Below are 15,423 nucleotides of genomic sequence, written 5' to 3' on the forward strand. Positions count from 1 at the left end.
CGTGCCTACCCCTTCTGAATAAATGTCTACGTTCTTCATTTTGTATTGAGTTATGCGCAGTTTTGTAGAACAAAGTGTAAATGTTAAAAGTTAATAAACTAAATGGAAAGGAAACACCGAAACGCTGAAAATGTGGAGTTTACTGTAGGTATATGAGTAGTGCAATTAATGGTATGGTTATAAATAACACGGTAATTAATTCCATGAGTTATCTTGTAAATACCATGTAAATACAGTAGTGTATGTATAGTTATATATAATTTCTGATATCATTGTGTGCTTTTTTGCATGAAATGTGCTGAGCAATCTTGTGGCATTGCTGTGCGGGTCTGTGCTTTTTTTTGTGAGTTTCTTTTGAGCTCTCCTTCTAAAGAGCAACTTATGGGCAGAGACAAAAGTCCTTTTTTTGGCCGCACCAGTGAGTGATCATAACAAATGTGCTGCCAGGCCTTGGGAAGGTGCCAGCAGAAAACCACACTTTTCTGTGTTGAAGCCAGTTACAGTAAGGGATGCTATACATACAGCCCGTTGTTATCGCAGAATAAACTAAGGGATCAGGACGACGAAGCTTTTATTTTTTATGACTTTCATTTTGTATGACTTATAATAACGTAAGGAGTCCATTAGTTCATTTCAGCTAATTCTTTTCCACGTGTGTTCTCACATATCGCCCTCTTGTGGAGGTATTAAGACAGGCATCATGTGTATGAACAGGATTATTCTTTTATTATTAGTCTGGTGACAGCAGGGGAATAGTGTAGATATGTATATATATATATATATATATAGAGAGAGAGAGAGAGAGAGAGAGAGAGAGAGAGAAAGAGAGAGAGACTGTATCATATTTAAAGATAACAAAATATGTTTTAATCTTCAAAACTTTAATGTTGTAACCTTAACCTTTGAGTTAGTGGTTATTTGATTTCATAATGGTTAAAACCTTATAAAAGCCAAGCACACTGGATACCATCACCACACGCCATTGTTCTAACATGATTTTATTTCGCATTATCAGACAATATAATGAGGAAGAGAAAAAAGCACAATGGACCATCCTGTGAAAGACAGAGTGCATACAAAACCAATTTCATTAGGAACAAGAAGCCAATAATCACGGACATGTAGTTTTAGAATGACTGTTAATGCATCAGTCACATTTGTGCCTATATTTGAATAAGAGCAGTGGTGTTTCACAGCACTATATAGGAAAACATCAAGTACTGAAGCACCACCACTAAGTGTTCATTTTTCTATATGGCCTTTTATAACATAAATATTATTAAGACAGATTTGCAAAAACAGATTTATATTATAGGGCAGTTCCACAGACATGGCTTTTAGAAAATAAAAACATTACCGATGTGCATCTTTAGACATAACAACGGCACCGATATATTTGGTCAGTGCAAACTGTTTTAAATTGAGACTGCTCAAAGATGCATTTTAGTCTGGGACTAGGCTTAAGCCTTGTCTGTAAAATTGGGCCTATAAATGTTTGAACAACCAAACAAGTAAAGGAAATAAATCTGCACAATTTGTGCACATTATGGGCCAAAGACTTTTTCACTTGAGTTACTCAGTTTCTCACCCCATCATGAACAACCTCAAGTTGTACTGTATGTTTTAGTTCAGACTACTTTCACTTACCAGAGATTGACATAACTATTATACACTATCTATCATCTGGGTTCACACAAACTTTAAAAGAATGTTTCACACACACACACAAAATTATATCACGCATTCATTGAGGTGGTTTAAGGTCAGCACTCTTAATGTGGGTTGAACAGTGAAGATGATGTGGTGGTAGAAAACACCACTACAGTAAATAAAAAGTCACAAAAATAAAACAACATTAGGTGTAATTCACAATACCGTATATCTATTTAAATATAATTTATATTTACACCATAAAGACAAACACATTCACTTTAATATTAGTATAATTTCTATTATTCATTCAAACAGCTCATCTTTGATAACATTTACATAATAGTTTTCTTTTTTTTGGTAGCATGTTCAAGGTTTTCCTCATCAAAAAATGGATAATATTCCACTGGATATAATAGCATATTGAAATAAGGGTCACATTTCCTCCTGGGTCCAATGCGTTTCCCAGTTGGTTATGTTGTTTTTAAAGGAGTAGTTCACTTTCAAAATAAAATTTCATGATAATTTACTCACCCCCATGTCATCCAAGACATTTATGTATTTGTTACTTTAATCAAAAAGAAATTAAGGTTTTTGATTTAAACATTCCAGGATTTGTTCGCATATAGTGGACTTCAATGGACTGCAAATCGTTGAAGGTCAAAATTAAAGTTTCAGTGCAGCTTCAAAGGGCTTTAAACGGACGATGAATAAGGGTCTTATCTAGTGAAACGATCAGTCATTAAGTAAACATAAAAATGCATTTGCTTTATAAACACAAATGCTCGCCTTGCTCTGTTCTGCAATGCGCCTTCATTACTTCACAAAATACGTAATTACGTTAAAAAGGTCACGCTTGACGTAGGCGGAAGTACAGAGTCAGTGTTTACAAGTTGAACGTGCAAGTTTTCAACGTAATTACATATAACAGGAAGTCATGAACGTGCATCGCAGAACAGAGCAAATTCAGCATTTGTGTTTATAAAGCATATACATTTTTTTTAAATGGCCGAAAATGACCTTTATTCATCGTCTGGTATTGTTTAAAGCCCTTTGTAATTTTGACCTTCAACCGTTTGGAGTCCATTGAAGTCCACTATATGGAGAATAATCCTTGAATGTTTTCATCAAAAACCTTAATTTCTTTTCGACTAAAGAAAAAAATACATAAACATCTTGGATGACATGGGGGTGAGTAAATTATCAAGAACATTTATTTTGAAAGTGAACTACTCCTTTAACAACCCCGCTCAAATGTGCCCTCCCACTTCCCGTTAAAACTCACAACTCATACAGAAAGATTGAACAGAGTGGAAATGAAGCGAACAGTTTCCATGCTGACTGATCACATGACCATCCTCTCGATGTGATCTGTAGAGATAAAAAATATATACAGTACGTGTATAAAAATGTTTAATATGTGTATGAGAATTGATATATACATTTTACACATTAAAAATAACAATACAAAAATACATATATATTAATAATATATATTAAAAAGGGGTAATCTAATAAAAAACACCACATTTTAAATGGGAGGTTCAATGGAAGTGAGAGTGGTTTATTTAGATTTAGTAGAAATTGTCAACAATTCCCAAAAAATGCCTGTTTATTTAAAAGTGCAAAATGCAAAAATGCAATAAAAACACTTGTTTTTCTATATCGTGTCATGTCCACTCACCAGCACGGTGTTTCAGCCCACGTGGCTGGGTTCACATCTCATTGGAAAAAGAGGTGGGCTCGCCCTGACCATACACTCCTTGGTTGTGGCCTCCTCCTTCGTATCCACCACTCTGCTGGCCATAGTCTGGCTGGTAACCCCCCTGAGTGCCAGCATAAGGATCCTGCCCATAACCTTCCTGTCCATAGCCTTTAAAACACCCAAAAATGACTTTAAATATTATGGAGCACACTGTAAATGAACCTGTTAAATTCTCCGATGAGTATATAAGAGAAATTTATCTTTGCCCACCCTGGCCGAAAGAGTCTGGGGCTGGCTGCTTCTCTGCAGAGGACATATGAGTGCCAGCGAAAGCTGCAAGCCAGCCTGTTTCCTTAAGTACGAACCACAGGTTCCCGGCCCACAGCACCACATTACAGAACCCAAATGCCTGCAAGAACCAGAGAGATGAACACATGCATTCAATGGATCTTTTCTGTGTTCACAATGATGAAATACTGTCAGTTTCATCAGACTGAAATAATTTTCAGTATAAAATATACAGTGTAGATGATACCAGTATATATCATAGCGACTGTGCCTACCACCGATGTGTTTAGGCCAGACATCACAGGTTCGTGGATTTCTTTACAGTGGTTATCCTCGTGGTCACATGCAGCAATGAGATTGAGGACCTCATCAGGGTCTGTGGCCATCTTGACATCGGAGAGACCTTTGGCCCACGCTGATGAACTTACCAACCACATGAAGGTAAAAATAGCAGTCACCACGAAATCCTACAGAACAACAAAACAATTATGCATCATTATTTCAACAGATTTATTGATCAATGTCAAATAAATCACAGTTATACTTTAATGGAGCAAAAGTAAAATGCTAGGTAAGACCGATATTAAGACTACTGAAGCCTGATATATTTGTACTTTTGGCCTGAGGTGAAAAATAAAACAATTACCATTATACATGATCTATTAAGATTAAATAAGACAAAATACTCATTTTAAAATAACATATATTTTCATAGAAGAGGTACTGCAAGACAACTCACGGCCCGAGCGCCTTTGTTTCCTTCACGGTATTTCTCCAGGAGGAAGACATACACGGAGAGGGCTGCCATTGAATAAAGGAAGGAAAATACACCAATGGTGACAAAGAACTCAGCCGAGGAAGAGTTGTCGCCCACCAGGAAGACTCGCTCAGGCTCCGGCTCTTTACATGTAGGAGCATCAAACCACACCTGGTGCAATCTGTGGAGAAAGAGAATCTGTGTCTCTGCTATTTTATTTGTGACACGGGAGAGATCATTTAACAAAAACTACAGGACCATGTGTAGCGCAAGGGAATCAAAAGCAGTAAAAGAAGGGCAGAATGTCAATGTCTGCTTTACTGTGACCTGATTGGATGAGGAATTCAGTGGAACACTGACCTGAACGGGTAGCCAAATTCAACCTCAACATTGAGATTACTTTCTGTTCGATTCTTACACTCCACACTCAGACGAAACACCCCAGAGTAACCGCCACAGGTGGAAAATGCAAAGATAGCAAAAAACTGCGAGACAGAGAGACAAAGAGTCGTTGATGTACATCTCACTATCACCACAACAATAATCTGATAGAATAGTTTAAACAGGAAACCTGTTTAATCAAGTCATTTAGAAACATTTATATAAACATGTATATGTATTCGATATTTTTATTTCAGGTACAAATTCCTGAAATTATTACATAAACAAATTTACTTTCAAAGACTCATACAAACAGGTTCAGTCATTGGATCAGTATAGAATAGCGTTAATATACATTATATATATATACCACGCAAATCCTCTGGTAAAACATATATTTGTACTGATGACACAAATAACATCGTTTTTAACTGATGTTAACGAATGTTAACTGATTGATTCAATCTAAAAGACACTATTGTTACAATGGAGCAGGTCTGGATAGAGTAGGTGCGTGTTTACATAGATCAGTCAGTCAGTGCCTTCCCTTCACTGCAGGCAGATCCGATTGCATAGAAAATCCAGCTATTAATCTTACTGTGGTGCTTGACCATCTGTCACTACACACACTATGCCGGTCTACCACACACACATCATGGAGAACATGCGCACAAGCAGAAAGCAGGTATTTACAATCACACAGCTCAAGTATGCGACACAAATATTGGTGTAATATGGATATTATAAAGATATAATAACACCAGATATAATAAAGACAGATAAGACGTCTTTAGATAAGACAAAACATCTTCCTTAAAAGCAGTCAGAATTGAAATGATCCTGTTCTATGTGGTTAGAATATTTTTCCACCTCAATGTACTTATTTCAATGCCTTCACATGTATACAACATTTACAACATGTGCACACACAAATGTGAACAGATATGATTAGATAAGATTGATAATAACCAGCTTCAATTCCCTAGATCTGTAGAGCATCACTTGTAAATCCCTGTCAGGTCGCTCTCGAGCACAGATTATGTAAGCAGCTTCTGTGACTGTTCACAGCCACCCGCACATGCTGTGCACAATACCGTGTGTCTGCGCGTGTTGTGCTTACTGCCAACCATAAGAAAAACAAGATATGCGCTTTCCTTACAGCTTTAAAAGTTGCAAACTCATCTGTTTTAAAGCACAGATGTAACATAAATATCAGTAAGAAAACAATTCGAGTGATTCCGGCATGAGTCATTTTGCATTTCTCGAAACGAGAACAACAAAAACAAACATTTTTACAAAACAATGTTAAATAGTATAGTACAATTCTGTCATCATTTAATCATTCTCAGGTTGTTTCAAACCTGTATACATTTCTTTGCTCAAAGAAAGATATTGGTAAGAATGTTAGCAATTTTCAGTTCTGTGACATCATTCACTACCGTAGGAAAAACATATTGTATGTTTTGTTGTTCTGTTGAACATAAGGCAAGATATTTTGAAGAATTTAGGAACACAAACAGTTGACTATGGAAGTCAATGATGTCACAGGTATGAAATGACGTGAGCAAAGGGTGACAGAATTTTCATTTTTGGTGAACTATCACTTTATGTAGAGATTGCATGTTATGTGGCGAGAGCTGAATTATTACAGAAAACTTTTACATTATTGACCTTTAAAACGCTATTATTTGAGTAACTTACCCATTGTAAGACTTTAATGAATCCTAATGGCTGTTTGACAATTGTGAACTGCCCAGTGGCGACCAACTGAAAAAAAGAATGTCAACAAATTGATTATTTCTATAAACCTAGAAACTAGCAACATATATTTGGTATTTTAAATTACCTTGAAGCACAGTTTGCTCAACACTTGAATTATGCTTTGAATGGATATTATATTATGGGCCAGTTATGACCAGTCTTGAACGAAAAAGAAATGATGACTAACTTGAAAGACAAGCAGGTTATGCAACCGGAAGAATGTCTATATGGAGATTTAGAGAAGGCCTGTCTAGGATTTTAAGCCTTTCTAAACTCACAGTTGGACCCCCAGTATAAAAATGTCTTATTGTCTTTGGTTACATTAAGCACGCAGAACAAACATTACTACATTATTTGATGCATTAGAAATGACATTAAATGGATCTGCAAACCCCGGCAATAATGAACACAAATACAGTGTTACTAAATAAATGTGGTTACAATTGAATCATATTTTACAATTCGCTTGTTTTGAGAAGATGGACACAACAGGTTTGTTCGAGACGGGCCTTGCCTCGTCTGAAAAGAAGAGGAGAGTTGGAGGCTGCAGTAAGGGGAGGAGTGAAAACAGAGCAGGAAGAACGGACACTTCCCAAATGGTGCTGTTGAGTTGACCGGAAACGTCAATGCAATAATTGCAGCAATGCAAAAAAATTTTATCACATTTTTCCTGTGCCAACTAGGTTTAAACGTGAGAAATGTTCTAAAACTTATATTAGACAAACTTTCAGCCATGTCAAGTCTGTAAGAAAGAATTGAGATGTTTTCTTTGACACACCAATGCTTACACATATTAGAACCTCTTATTTAAAGTTCCCAGTTTATCCCAAAAATAAAAGAAATTCATTTAAAAATAGTATGTGATATGTATCCTTTTGGGGAGTTTAAATATTGTGTAAATTCTGTAGCTCATTTCCAGAAAGCACAGCGCACATTTTCTTTCAAAGCATATTTGTCTTTCATTTAACATGTCATGTATATAAAATGAAATATGGAAAAGGTTTTTTGTTAGTATTTTTTTAAATCACCCTGTTTATAGTATTAAGAATTATTTGGGACAATATTCAAAAACCCTGTAAAACGCACATAATAAAAAGCTGGAACTTTGTTAGACTTATTCAATAATATAAATTGTATTTCTTGATTTGTATTTATTGATGGATGGATTGAAAATTTTGTTTTTGTAATTTTCCTTTTTTGTCTTTGCTGTTTGGTTTTTTAATATATATATATTCTTGTCTTAGCCGCTCTTAAAATTGATTGATTTGGATGTAAACTGTACCATCTTGTGTTGTAATGTTTTCACACCCGCCTTTACTGCAGGCGCGTTCTCTCGTCTTCTTTTCAGGGGAGGCAAGGTGCATCTCTAACAAGCCTATTTCTAACCGGCATGCATCTTGCGCCGATTACCGGTGATCGATTCTTCGCAGAATTTGGCCATCTCGAACAACCCCAATATTGTTTAGTGTGTTTTACTCTGCTTCTTTTTTTTGCCAAATCAATGGAACTACAAACATGAAACATACTCCTATCTCTAATATGATATAATAACAATGACACAAAGTAAAACAATCAGATTATTTGCCCCCCTTTCCGTCAAAACCGGACCGTCCCTGCCTACGTCACCGATGACGAGAGAGCTGCCCGCCGCAGTGTCTAAAGGCGACCAATAGAGAACAAGCGAGCGGAGATTTTACAAGCATTAGATAGAATAAGCAAAGCTGCTTATCTCAACGTTTCCTTTATGAAAAAAGCGTCGTGCGCCCATTAGCGGGCCACAGCCCGATATGTTTGACTCGCACCGCGGGCGTAAAGCCAGCGAGCAGTGCTGCGTGCGGGGAAATGCGGTACACTGCAGTCTTAATGCAGCATGAGCATCGCACACAATTCTCTCTCACTTTGTGAATGTCCATTCAAGTGGTGCGAAAAAGGTTGTGTCCCCTGTTTCATCCTAATGTAAAATCTGACGAATGCAGAGTTTAAATAAATAGCGCCGTATGTCCGATTCGAGCTTTAGTAAATCGGTTCTTTCGTATGGATCATTTCAACGAGTCGTTTGGGGCATCGTCCGAACAGTTTCGACTCAGTAAGCGGGACTGTTTCGTTTATAATACAGTAGTTAACAGTGTATTTAAATTGTGTTGGATATGGACTGTTGTGTACGGTGCCAAAATGCTATACACAACACAGTTTTACTCCCAAAATTCTGCTTTACAGTCAAGTGCCTTTGCGAATCGGTTCGACCGAATCACTCCAAAAGAACCAGTAAAAAGACGATTCACGAATCGAGCGCCAATGTCGGTAAAGATAAATAGCTTGAGTCTATCGCCTTTTTTATGTCTTAGCATGAACATTTTGTACTCTAATAGACACGACGTTTTTTAGTTATAAAAGGTTATATTGACGCATGTCTTCCTGTCTGCGCATTTAGAAATGTCTAGATTCAGTCATTGTCACAAAACATAAATATCCCACAATTCAAAACACCACCGCATAATAACGCAGATTGCGGTTATTTATCGGTTCGCACGTATTTTCATATATTGCATGGGTTTCCGTTCCGTTTCTTTTTGTGACATATGTACGACATATTTGCCCAAAAACGATTACCTAAAAGCAACGAGGTATCTCGAGGTATTTTATTCTAAGCTCCGTTGTCCGTCTAGTTTATAATATAGATATTCAACTAACATCGTTTGCATTTAAGACTTCACGCATAAAACATAAGGCGTTTGCATTATATTTTAGAATGTATTAGGCGAATAGCTGTGATTGAAAGCCTACCTGGTTGACAATATCCATCTCTGCCGCTTGTCGGTGATAAGAGGATTAGACGTGCAGAGGTAGCCGAAACATCCGGGTCACACCAAGAGTTCCGCTATACTACACACTATTTATAATGACTCTCAGCGACGCTGCTGTTTATTTAAGGCATTAACGTAACCGCTTAGCATAAAATAATCTATATGAGGTTTTTAAGGAAAGCATTGTTCACAATATGATCAAATCTCTAATAATAATAATAATAATACAGCACATATTATGAGCTCATATATTTTGGAATATTATTTTAATACATTTAGCTAGAATATATGAGGTGGCACATCTTAACTATAAATATAGTTTATAGAATAACAACTGATTTCACATACGAAAGAGCGTTAAGAAAATGGTATGTATCTTTGTTTGGGTTTTTATTTGTAATTTTTACACGATTTACTCAAAAAGAGTAATTATTGTATTTACTTGGACATTCGCAGTTTATTAGGAATAAACAGGAACACAGCAAAAGAAGTCAAAGTCTAGGTGATACGTCTTTGAATACCACCATATACAAATGCCATGGTATGTGAGATTACCTCATACCAACACTCTTAAAACCACATACATTTTTTTAAATTCTTAATCTCAAATACATACAATGTTTTTATTTTATATTTATAATCACTCCACTAAGTAAAATGTATTGTTTTTATTGAGTTGAGAACGCGTCTTGTCATTTTCTTATGAAGGTAAATCAGTAGCAAAATTTGAGAGCATGTAGATTTTAATTTGTAAATTTGTAAAGTATTTGTACCTGTACACTAACATGTACACTCACACCCCCATTGTGAACACTTGTAAAATAAAAACTGAAGTTGAATGTTGAGATTTGCACTCGTGGACAAGACTCACAAATATGTCTTCTGGATTTGAAGTTGTAGAAAAATTGTTACAAATGTGTAAACTGGCACTTACAAAATACATGGCAGATACAAATGCATTGCATATATTTAGACGTTTACCTCGATTCAGATTTGAATTGCAACCACAAATAGGCATCTACAACCTTTCAAACCTGTCACTGCAGTTTCATATCTTCCTGCCCTTGACTTTTGCTGCTACTTTCACAACAAACCTGTATACATGATAGTATACTTTCCTTTCATTCTGATTTTCCTGCCGTTTGGTGTCAGTGCCGCTCAGCCGCATGATGTCATCAAATGCCGTTCCTTCTCTCGCCTCTGAGCTTTCAAGTGCACAAGTTAGTTTTGCAACAGGTTTCGTGCGAAAGTAGCAGCAAAAGTCAAGGGAAGGAAGATTTGAAACTGTAGTGACAGGTTTGAGAGGTTGTAGATGCCTATTTGTGGTTGCAATTCAAATCTGAATCAAGGAAAACGTGTAAATATGTGCAATGCATTCGTATCTGCCAATGTATTTTGTAAATGCCAGTTTACACATTTCTGACTATTTTGGCAACTTCAAGTTCAGAAGACATATTTGTGAGTTTTGTCCACGAGTGCAAATCTCAACAATCAACTTTAGTTTTTTATTTTAAAAAGTTTTCACAAAGGGGCTGTGAGTGTACATGCTAGTGTACAGGTACAAATATTTTACAAGTTCACAAATTAAAATCTACATGCTCTCAAGTTTTGCTACTGATTTACCTTCATATGTTCTTCACTATCCGCTGGGGGGCAATGCAGCTCGTCAAGGGCTGCTAGAAGTCTTATTTAATTAACACTGCATATAGGAATTTATTGTGTGTCTGATATTTGACCTGTGTTTTGACTTCCATAACCTTTTATGTTTTACTTATAGTCAATGTTTTCTTGTACAGCTGCTTTGTAACAATGAAAATTGTAAAAAGCGCTATATAAATAAAGCTGACTTGACATTGACGAAGGGGTCGCACACAGGATGCGAAAGCGTCGCGTCTAGGACAACTCTGATTTGGTAGAATCGAGAGGTTTCTGTATTAATGCGCTCTTTTCTGTTATTCCCAAACAGATAAACGCATCTTACAGCTTTTGGTGAAGTCAGTGTGTACATCAATAATGATTTCAGTCAAATAACATCTAATTTAATGTTGTCTCGTGCGAGATATGTTCATTTTACAAACGCGTCCGGTGTGCGACACCCATAATGCAACATTCCATATTCTTTTAATCGTCCGCTATTTGTGGTTTACTGACATTCTAAAAATGTATTTAAATGATATCGTTTAATTTCATTATTATAAATAAAAATGACTCATTACATGGGTAAAAATAATGTATTTTACGGATACAAAAACCCCGTAAAACGGACATTTCCGCCCCGCGAGTTCGGATGTGACGTCACATGTACAAGCATGGCTGCCTACAGGAGCGTTGAAGTTGGGAGGAATCTTGTGGCTCTTTTAACGAGATCGTGAGTCGTTATTGCACTGCATTGTTGTACAAATGGGACGTTAGTTGTATTATTAGACAAATATAGTGATGCTTATGTGGTTTTCTTATTTCGTAACACTTTACAGTGTCCCATCAAAGGTCTGAATGACGCAGATAGAGCTGTTACGAATGAATATTTTACTTTATTGTCGTGTGTAATTAAAGCGGATAAAGAATTCTGTAAGGTTGTCACATTTGTAGTCTATGTGCAATATATCAGTGACCATGTTAGGATCGACCAATTTCCATATCAAACAATCAGGTTGTTGTAACAGTTTCAAATGTCCATGTCTAAAGCTGATAACTATTCACTCACTGTCTAGTAGGCTACCTGATTTTACTTACAGCGTGTGATGTTATGGATTGGGCTTTATAATATTGTTCATCATGTCAGTGATATGTAATAATGAAATAACAAATATTTGCAAATGGTATGTGGCAAAACAGTTCTACCAGTGCATTTCCAAAAATACTTTATTTGTCGTCCTTTATGCAGGTACCATGGGCTTTGCAAAACTCCCGATGTAGTGAGCAGGAGTGCATTGCAGACGACCAACATGTTTAGTAAGTATTTTAACAAAACCATATGTTTAAGTTAACGCACTCAACAGGCATGATGTTTTTCATCTTTCCTTTCATCAAGTCAGGAACATGTTTATTCAAACCCAGGACACCCCGAATCCAAATAGTCTGAAGTTTATCCCCGGCCGTGTGGTGCTGGAATCAGGGACCATGGACTTTCCTGGACCTAGAGATGCTCATAGTTCACCCTTGGCAAGGTGGGGTTTAAGAAATGACAGTAATGAAAATGTCACTATATTAAAATTATTGTTTCAATAAGTTTTCCCTGTTTTACACCGTGTAAATAACTAAAAGTCTGACAGACTTGGTGAGACATACACTTAAAAAAACCCTAAATATTCGTTTTTCTTATCAACAATGTTCATGTTTAAACAAATGTATAGTCTTAGCTTACTTTCTCAACTATGCAAAAAACACACACCACATGTAAATAAGAGGTCTCTTATTTGTAGGTTATGTATTTCTACTAAATATATGTGTTTCTCTCTTTAACAATAGAGTTAAAGCTTAAACCATTACGTTTAAATCCACATATTTTTGTAACTTTGTAGCAGAAGCTTGAGGGCCTCTTGGCTGTATAAGTGATTCTGTTTTCATTCTTCAGGCAGTTATTCAGAATCGATGGAGTCAAGAGTGTTTTGCTTGGCCCTGATTTCATCACCGTTACCAGGGTAAGATCTTTCACGCAAAAATAAAAAGGTTGTCATCATATACCCGCCCACCAAAACTGTAAATTTCTTAGTTCTGATGACAAAAAAGAGTCAGTTACCAAACTAGTTTCATTACCAATTTACTGGTATAGTAGGAAAATTAAATACTATTGGAGTCAATGCCGTGAGATCTGTTTGGTTACTGACATTATTCCAAATATCTTTATTTTTGTTCTGTTTAAATTGAACTAGATCTTTTTTGAACTCCTACGCTTGATAATCTTTTAGGTTAACGGAAGCACAGAGTGGAAGGTGATCAAACCAGATGTTTTCGCCACCATTATGGACTTCTTCACCTCTGGACTTCCTGTTGTCAATGAGGCAGATGCACCACGTGCAGACACAGGTTAAAGACACTCTTTTACTTTATTTTTGTAATTATTTTAAAACGCAGGCTTTGACTATCTTGTGCATACTGTGCTCCTGTAGCTCCTTCAGACGAAGATGATGAGGTGGTTGCCATGATCAAAGAACTGCTGGATACACGTATAAGGTGCAACACTAGATTCTGTACTTTTGCTTAGCCAGCTTGTGTACGAAACCGTACTACTCACAGCCTCTCACATTCTAGATTTGCTTTTGGTGTTACATTTAAATTAATGTAACTGTTCTGCCACCGGGGTCTGCAACGTCCTTTATTTTGTTTCTCATCTTATCTCTCAGACCCACAGTGCAGGAGGATGGTGGTGACATTCTGTATAGGGGTTTTGAGGACGGTATTGTAAAGCTGAAGCTGCAAGGAGCCTGTACTAGCTGTCCTAGCTCCATCATAACGCTGAAGAATGGCATCCAGAACATGCTCCAGTTCTATGTTCCTGAGGTGGAAGGAGTTGAGCAGGTAAGACATGTTTAATCAGGGAGCACTTTATACTGAGGGCACCCTAACCCCATACTGTAGCACTGGAGTATGCTTCTTCACTTAAAGGGATAGTTCACCAAGAAATGAAAATCGATTGTTAAATTACTCACTATTATGCGTCTCCTAGAATATCTTGAATATCATGAACAAATGAATCTTGAATTAATATGGGATATATGAAGCATCAGCATTGCTGGTACAAGTTCATTTAAGCAGTTGAAAATTTTTTGTTTCTCAGCTATTCTTCTGTCCTATTACTCTTGTAGGTAATGGATGAAGAAGTGGATGTAGAAGATAAAGTCAAGGAATGAGAGGAATTAATTCACCTGGCCAATGTCACTACCTTAGCCAGTAGCCTCCACTAAGCCAAATCTCTTTATTGTCCCATCATATAGGTCCAGTGAGTTTGACTGTGGCTGCTCAGTTATACACCTGTAAAGAAGACTGACAAATCTTTGTAACTTTCTTTAAACACAATAGCTCCAGACATTGCTATGGCTCCAAGCATATATAAACTGTTTTTATCCTACTATTTTTGACTAAAGAATGTCTGGTTGGTGCTGTAACAGATATTGGATTGTTCTCTTGTAATATATTTTAGGGATTTGTATTATTTGTGTTCCTCAGTGCACTGTGAAAAGCTCTCAAAGCAGAGAATTTCCTGTATATTTGAATAAATGTAAATAGTACAGTATTATGCCATTATATGAGAAAACACGCACAAAAGCATATGTAGCTACGGTTCTATTTATTTCATTATTCAGATCCAGATTGTATGGGACATTTTACAATTGCAGTGACTCTTAACTCATCTTTAAATATCAAATATTTAAATATCTGAAATATATTTGGAGGGGTTACACCGATATAAAATCCAGCAATATCAGAAGCAACAAGTTTTTGTGCATAATGCAGCATATACTGTATAAGTATTTGGATATACTGTATAACTATTTGGAAAAATCTAAAAATGAAGGACAGCATCTGTCCCTACAATTGTAGCTAAACGCTGTTAAAGTCATAACTAGAAAAATTAATAAAGTCGTTGAAACTTTTTTGTGTGTTTTGCTTATGTAAAATGTGTGAATGCTATAATGTAAAAAAAATTAAATATTAAATACAGATTTACTGCCGTTGTACAGAGAGTTGACTTATGGATTTAAATTCAAAGACAAAATGATAAGAAAAGGACTGGGTAAGAAACGGAGGTGCAAATTGTATGTTCTGTATGCAATAAGATGATCTTTCATAAACAGAACCTTTTATTTACATACATTTGCTTGGACATTCTTTATTTTATGTTATCATTGTTAGACAGAAAAGTGTTTGGCAAATTTCTTATCAAAAGAGAAATGTTATTTCGTCAAATGTTCTTTCTGAGCTTAAAGACTATGAATTTATTATAGACTACATCTTAATTTATTTTCATTCGTTTATATTGTATTGCTATAGGCCTATCATTATATTTTATTGCTAAATTAGTTAATACAAATACAAATATTTTAATGTACAAACCTAATTTAAATATCTATATACAG

At 36.1% G+C, this 15,423-nt stretch overlaps 2 protein-coding genes across 6 annotated transcripts; one reads left to right on the top strand and one right to left on the bottom strand.

The window, feature by feature from the left end:
- Window positions 1-980: 980 nt before the first annotated feature.
- On the bottom strand, window positions 981-9,429 carry sypb (synaptophysin b). Of its 4 annotated transcripts, none has more exons than XR_013787267.1 (9): window positions 9,327-9,363; window positions 6,483-6,548; window positions 4,761-4,885; window positions 4,383-4,581; window positions 3,919-4,110; window positions 3,626-3,764; window positions 3,335-3,523; window positions 2,932-3,021; window positions 988-2,179 (listed from the first exon to the last, which is right to left on the bottom strand). XR_013787267.1 is itself a non-coding variant. In XM_079466795.1 (8 exons), the coding sequence occupies exons 1-7, from the start codon at window positions 9,342-9,344 to the stop codon at window positions 3,366-3,368; spliced, it is 897 nt and encodes a 298-aa protein (XP_079322921.1). In that variant the 5' UTR covers window positions 9,345-9,429; the 3' UTR covers window positions 981-3,021; window positions 3,335-3,365. The 4 variants fall into 4 exon arrangements, 1 of the variants encoding a protein (XP_079322921.1); XR_013787268.1 differs by having other exon boundaries at window positions 988-2,150; window positions 2,901-3,021; XR_013787269.1 differs by having other exon boundaries at window positions 2,862-3,021.
- A 1,775-nt stretch (window positions 9,430-11,204) lies between these two features.
- nfu1 (NFU1 iron-sulfur cluster scaffold homolog) lies at window positions 11,205-15,157 on the top strand. Of its 2 annotated transcripts, none has more exons than XM_079466919.1 (8): window positions 11,205-11,714; window positions 12,231-12,298; window positions 12,378-12,513; window positions 12,921-12,987; window positions 13,255-13,372; window positions 13,456-13,519; window positions 13,690-13,864; window positions 14,152-15,157. In XM_079466919.1, exons 1-8 carry the CDS (start codon window positions 11,551-11,553, stop codon window positions 14,194-14,196), a joined length of 837 nt encoding a protein of 278 aa, XP_079323045.1. In that variant the 5' UTR covers window positions 11,205-11,550; the 3' UTR covers window positions 14,197-15,157. The 2 variants fall into 2 exon arrangements, with proteins under 2 accessions (XP_079323045.1, XP_079323046.1); XM_079466920.1 differs by having other exon boundaries at window positions 11,625-11,714; window positions 14,281-15,157.
- The last annotated feature ends 266 nt before the right edge of the window (window positions 15,158-15,423 follow it).

The sequence above is a fragment of the Barbatula barbatula genome, assembly GCF_947034865.1.
Source record: "Barbatula barbatula genome assembly, chromosome: 11".
In the NCBI taxonomy this organism is placed as follows: domain Eukaryota; kingdom Metazoa; phylum Chordata; class Actinopteri; order Cypriniformes; family Nemacheilidae; genus Barbatula; species Barbatula barbatula.

Bases quoted from the DNA above. Each gene is read 5' to 3' on its own strand.
- sypb (XM_079466795.1), bottom strand. The intron at 4,111-4,382 runs GTGAGTTGTCTT...GTTGTTCTGTAG, and splicing joins GAAACAAAGGCGCTCGGGCC to GATTTCGTGGTGACTGCTAT. The intron at 3,524-3,625 runs GTGGGCAAAGAT...GGTGTTTTAAAG, and splicing joins CCCAGACTCTTTCGGCCAGG to GCTATGGACAGGAAGGTTAT.
- nfu1 (XM_079466919.1), top strand. From the start codon at position 11,551: ATGACTCATTACATGGGTAAAAATAATGTATTTTACGGATACAAAAAC. The intron at 11,715-12,230 runs GTGAGTCGTTAT...TCCTTTATGCAG, and splicing joins GTGGCTCTTTTAACGAGATC to GTACCATGGGCTTTGCAAAA. The intron at 12,299-12,377 runs GTAAGTATTTTA...CCTTTCATCAAG, and splicing joins GCAGACGACCAACATGTTTA to TCAGGAACATGTTTATTCAA.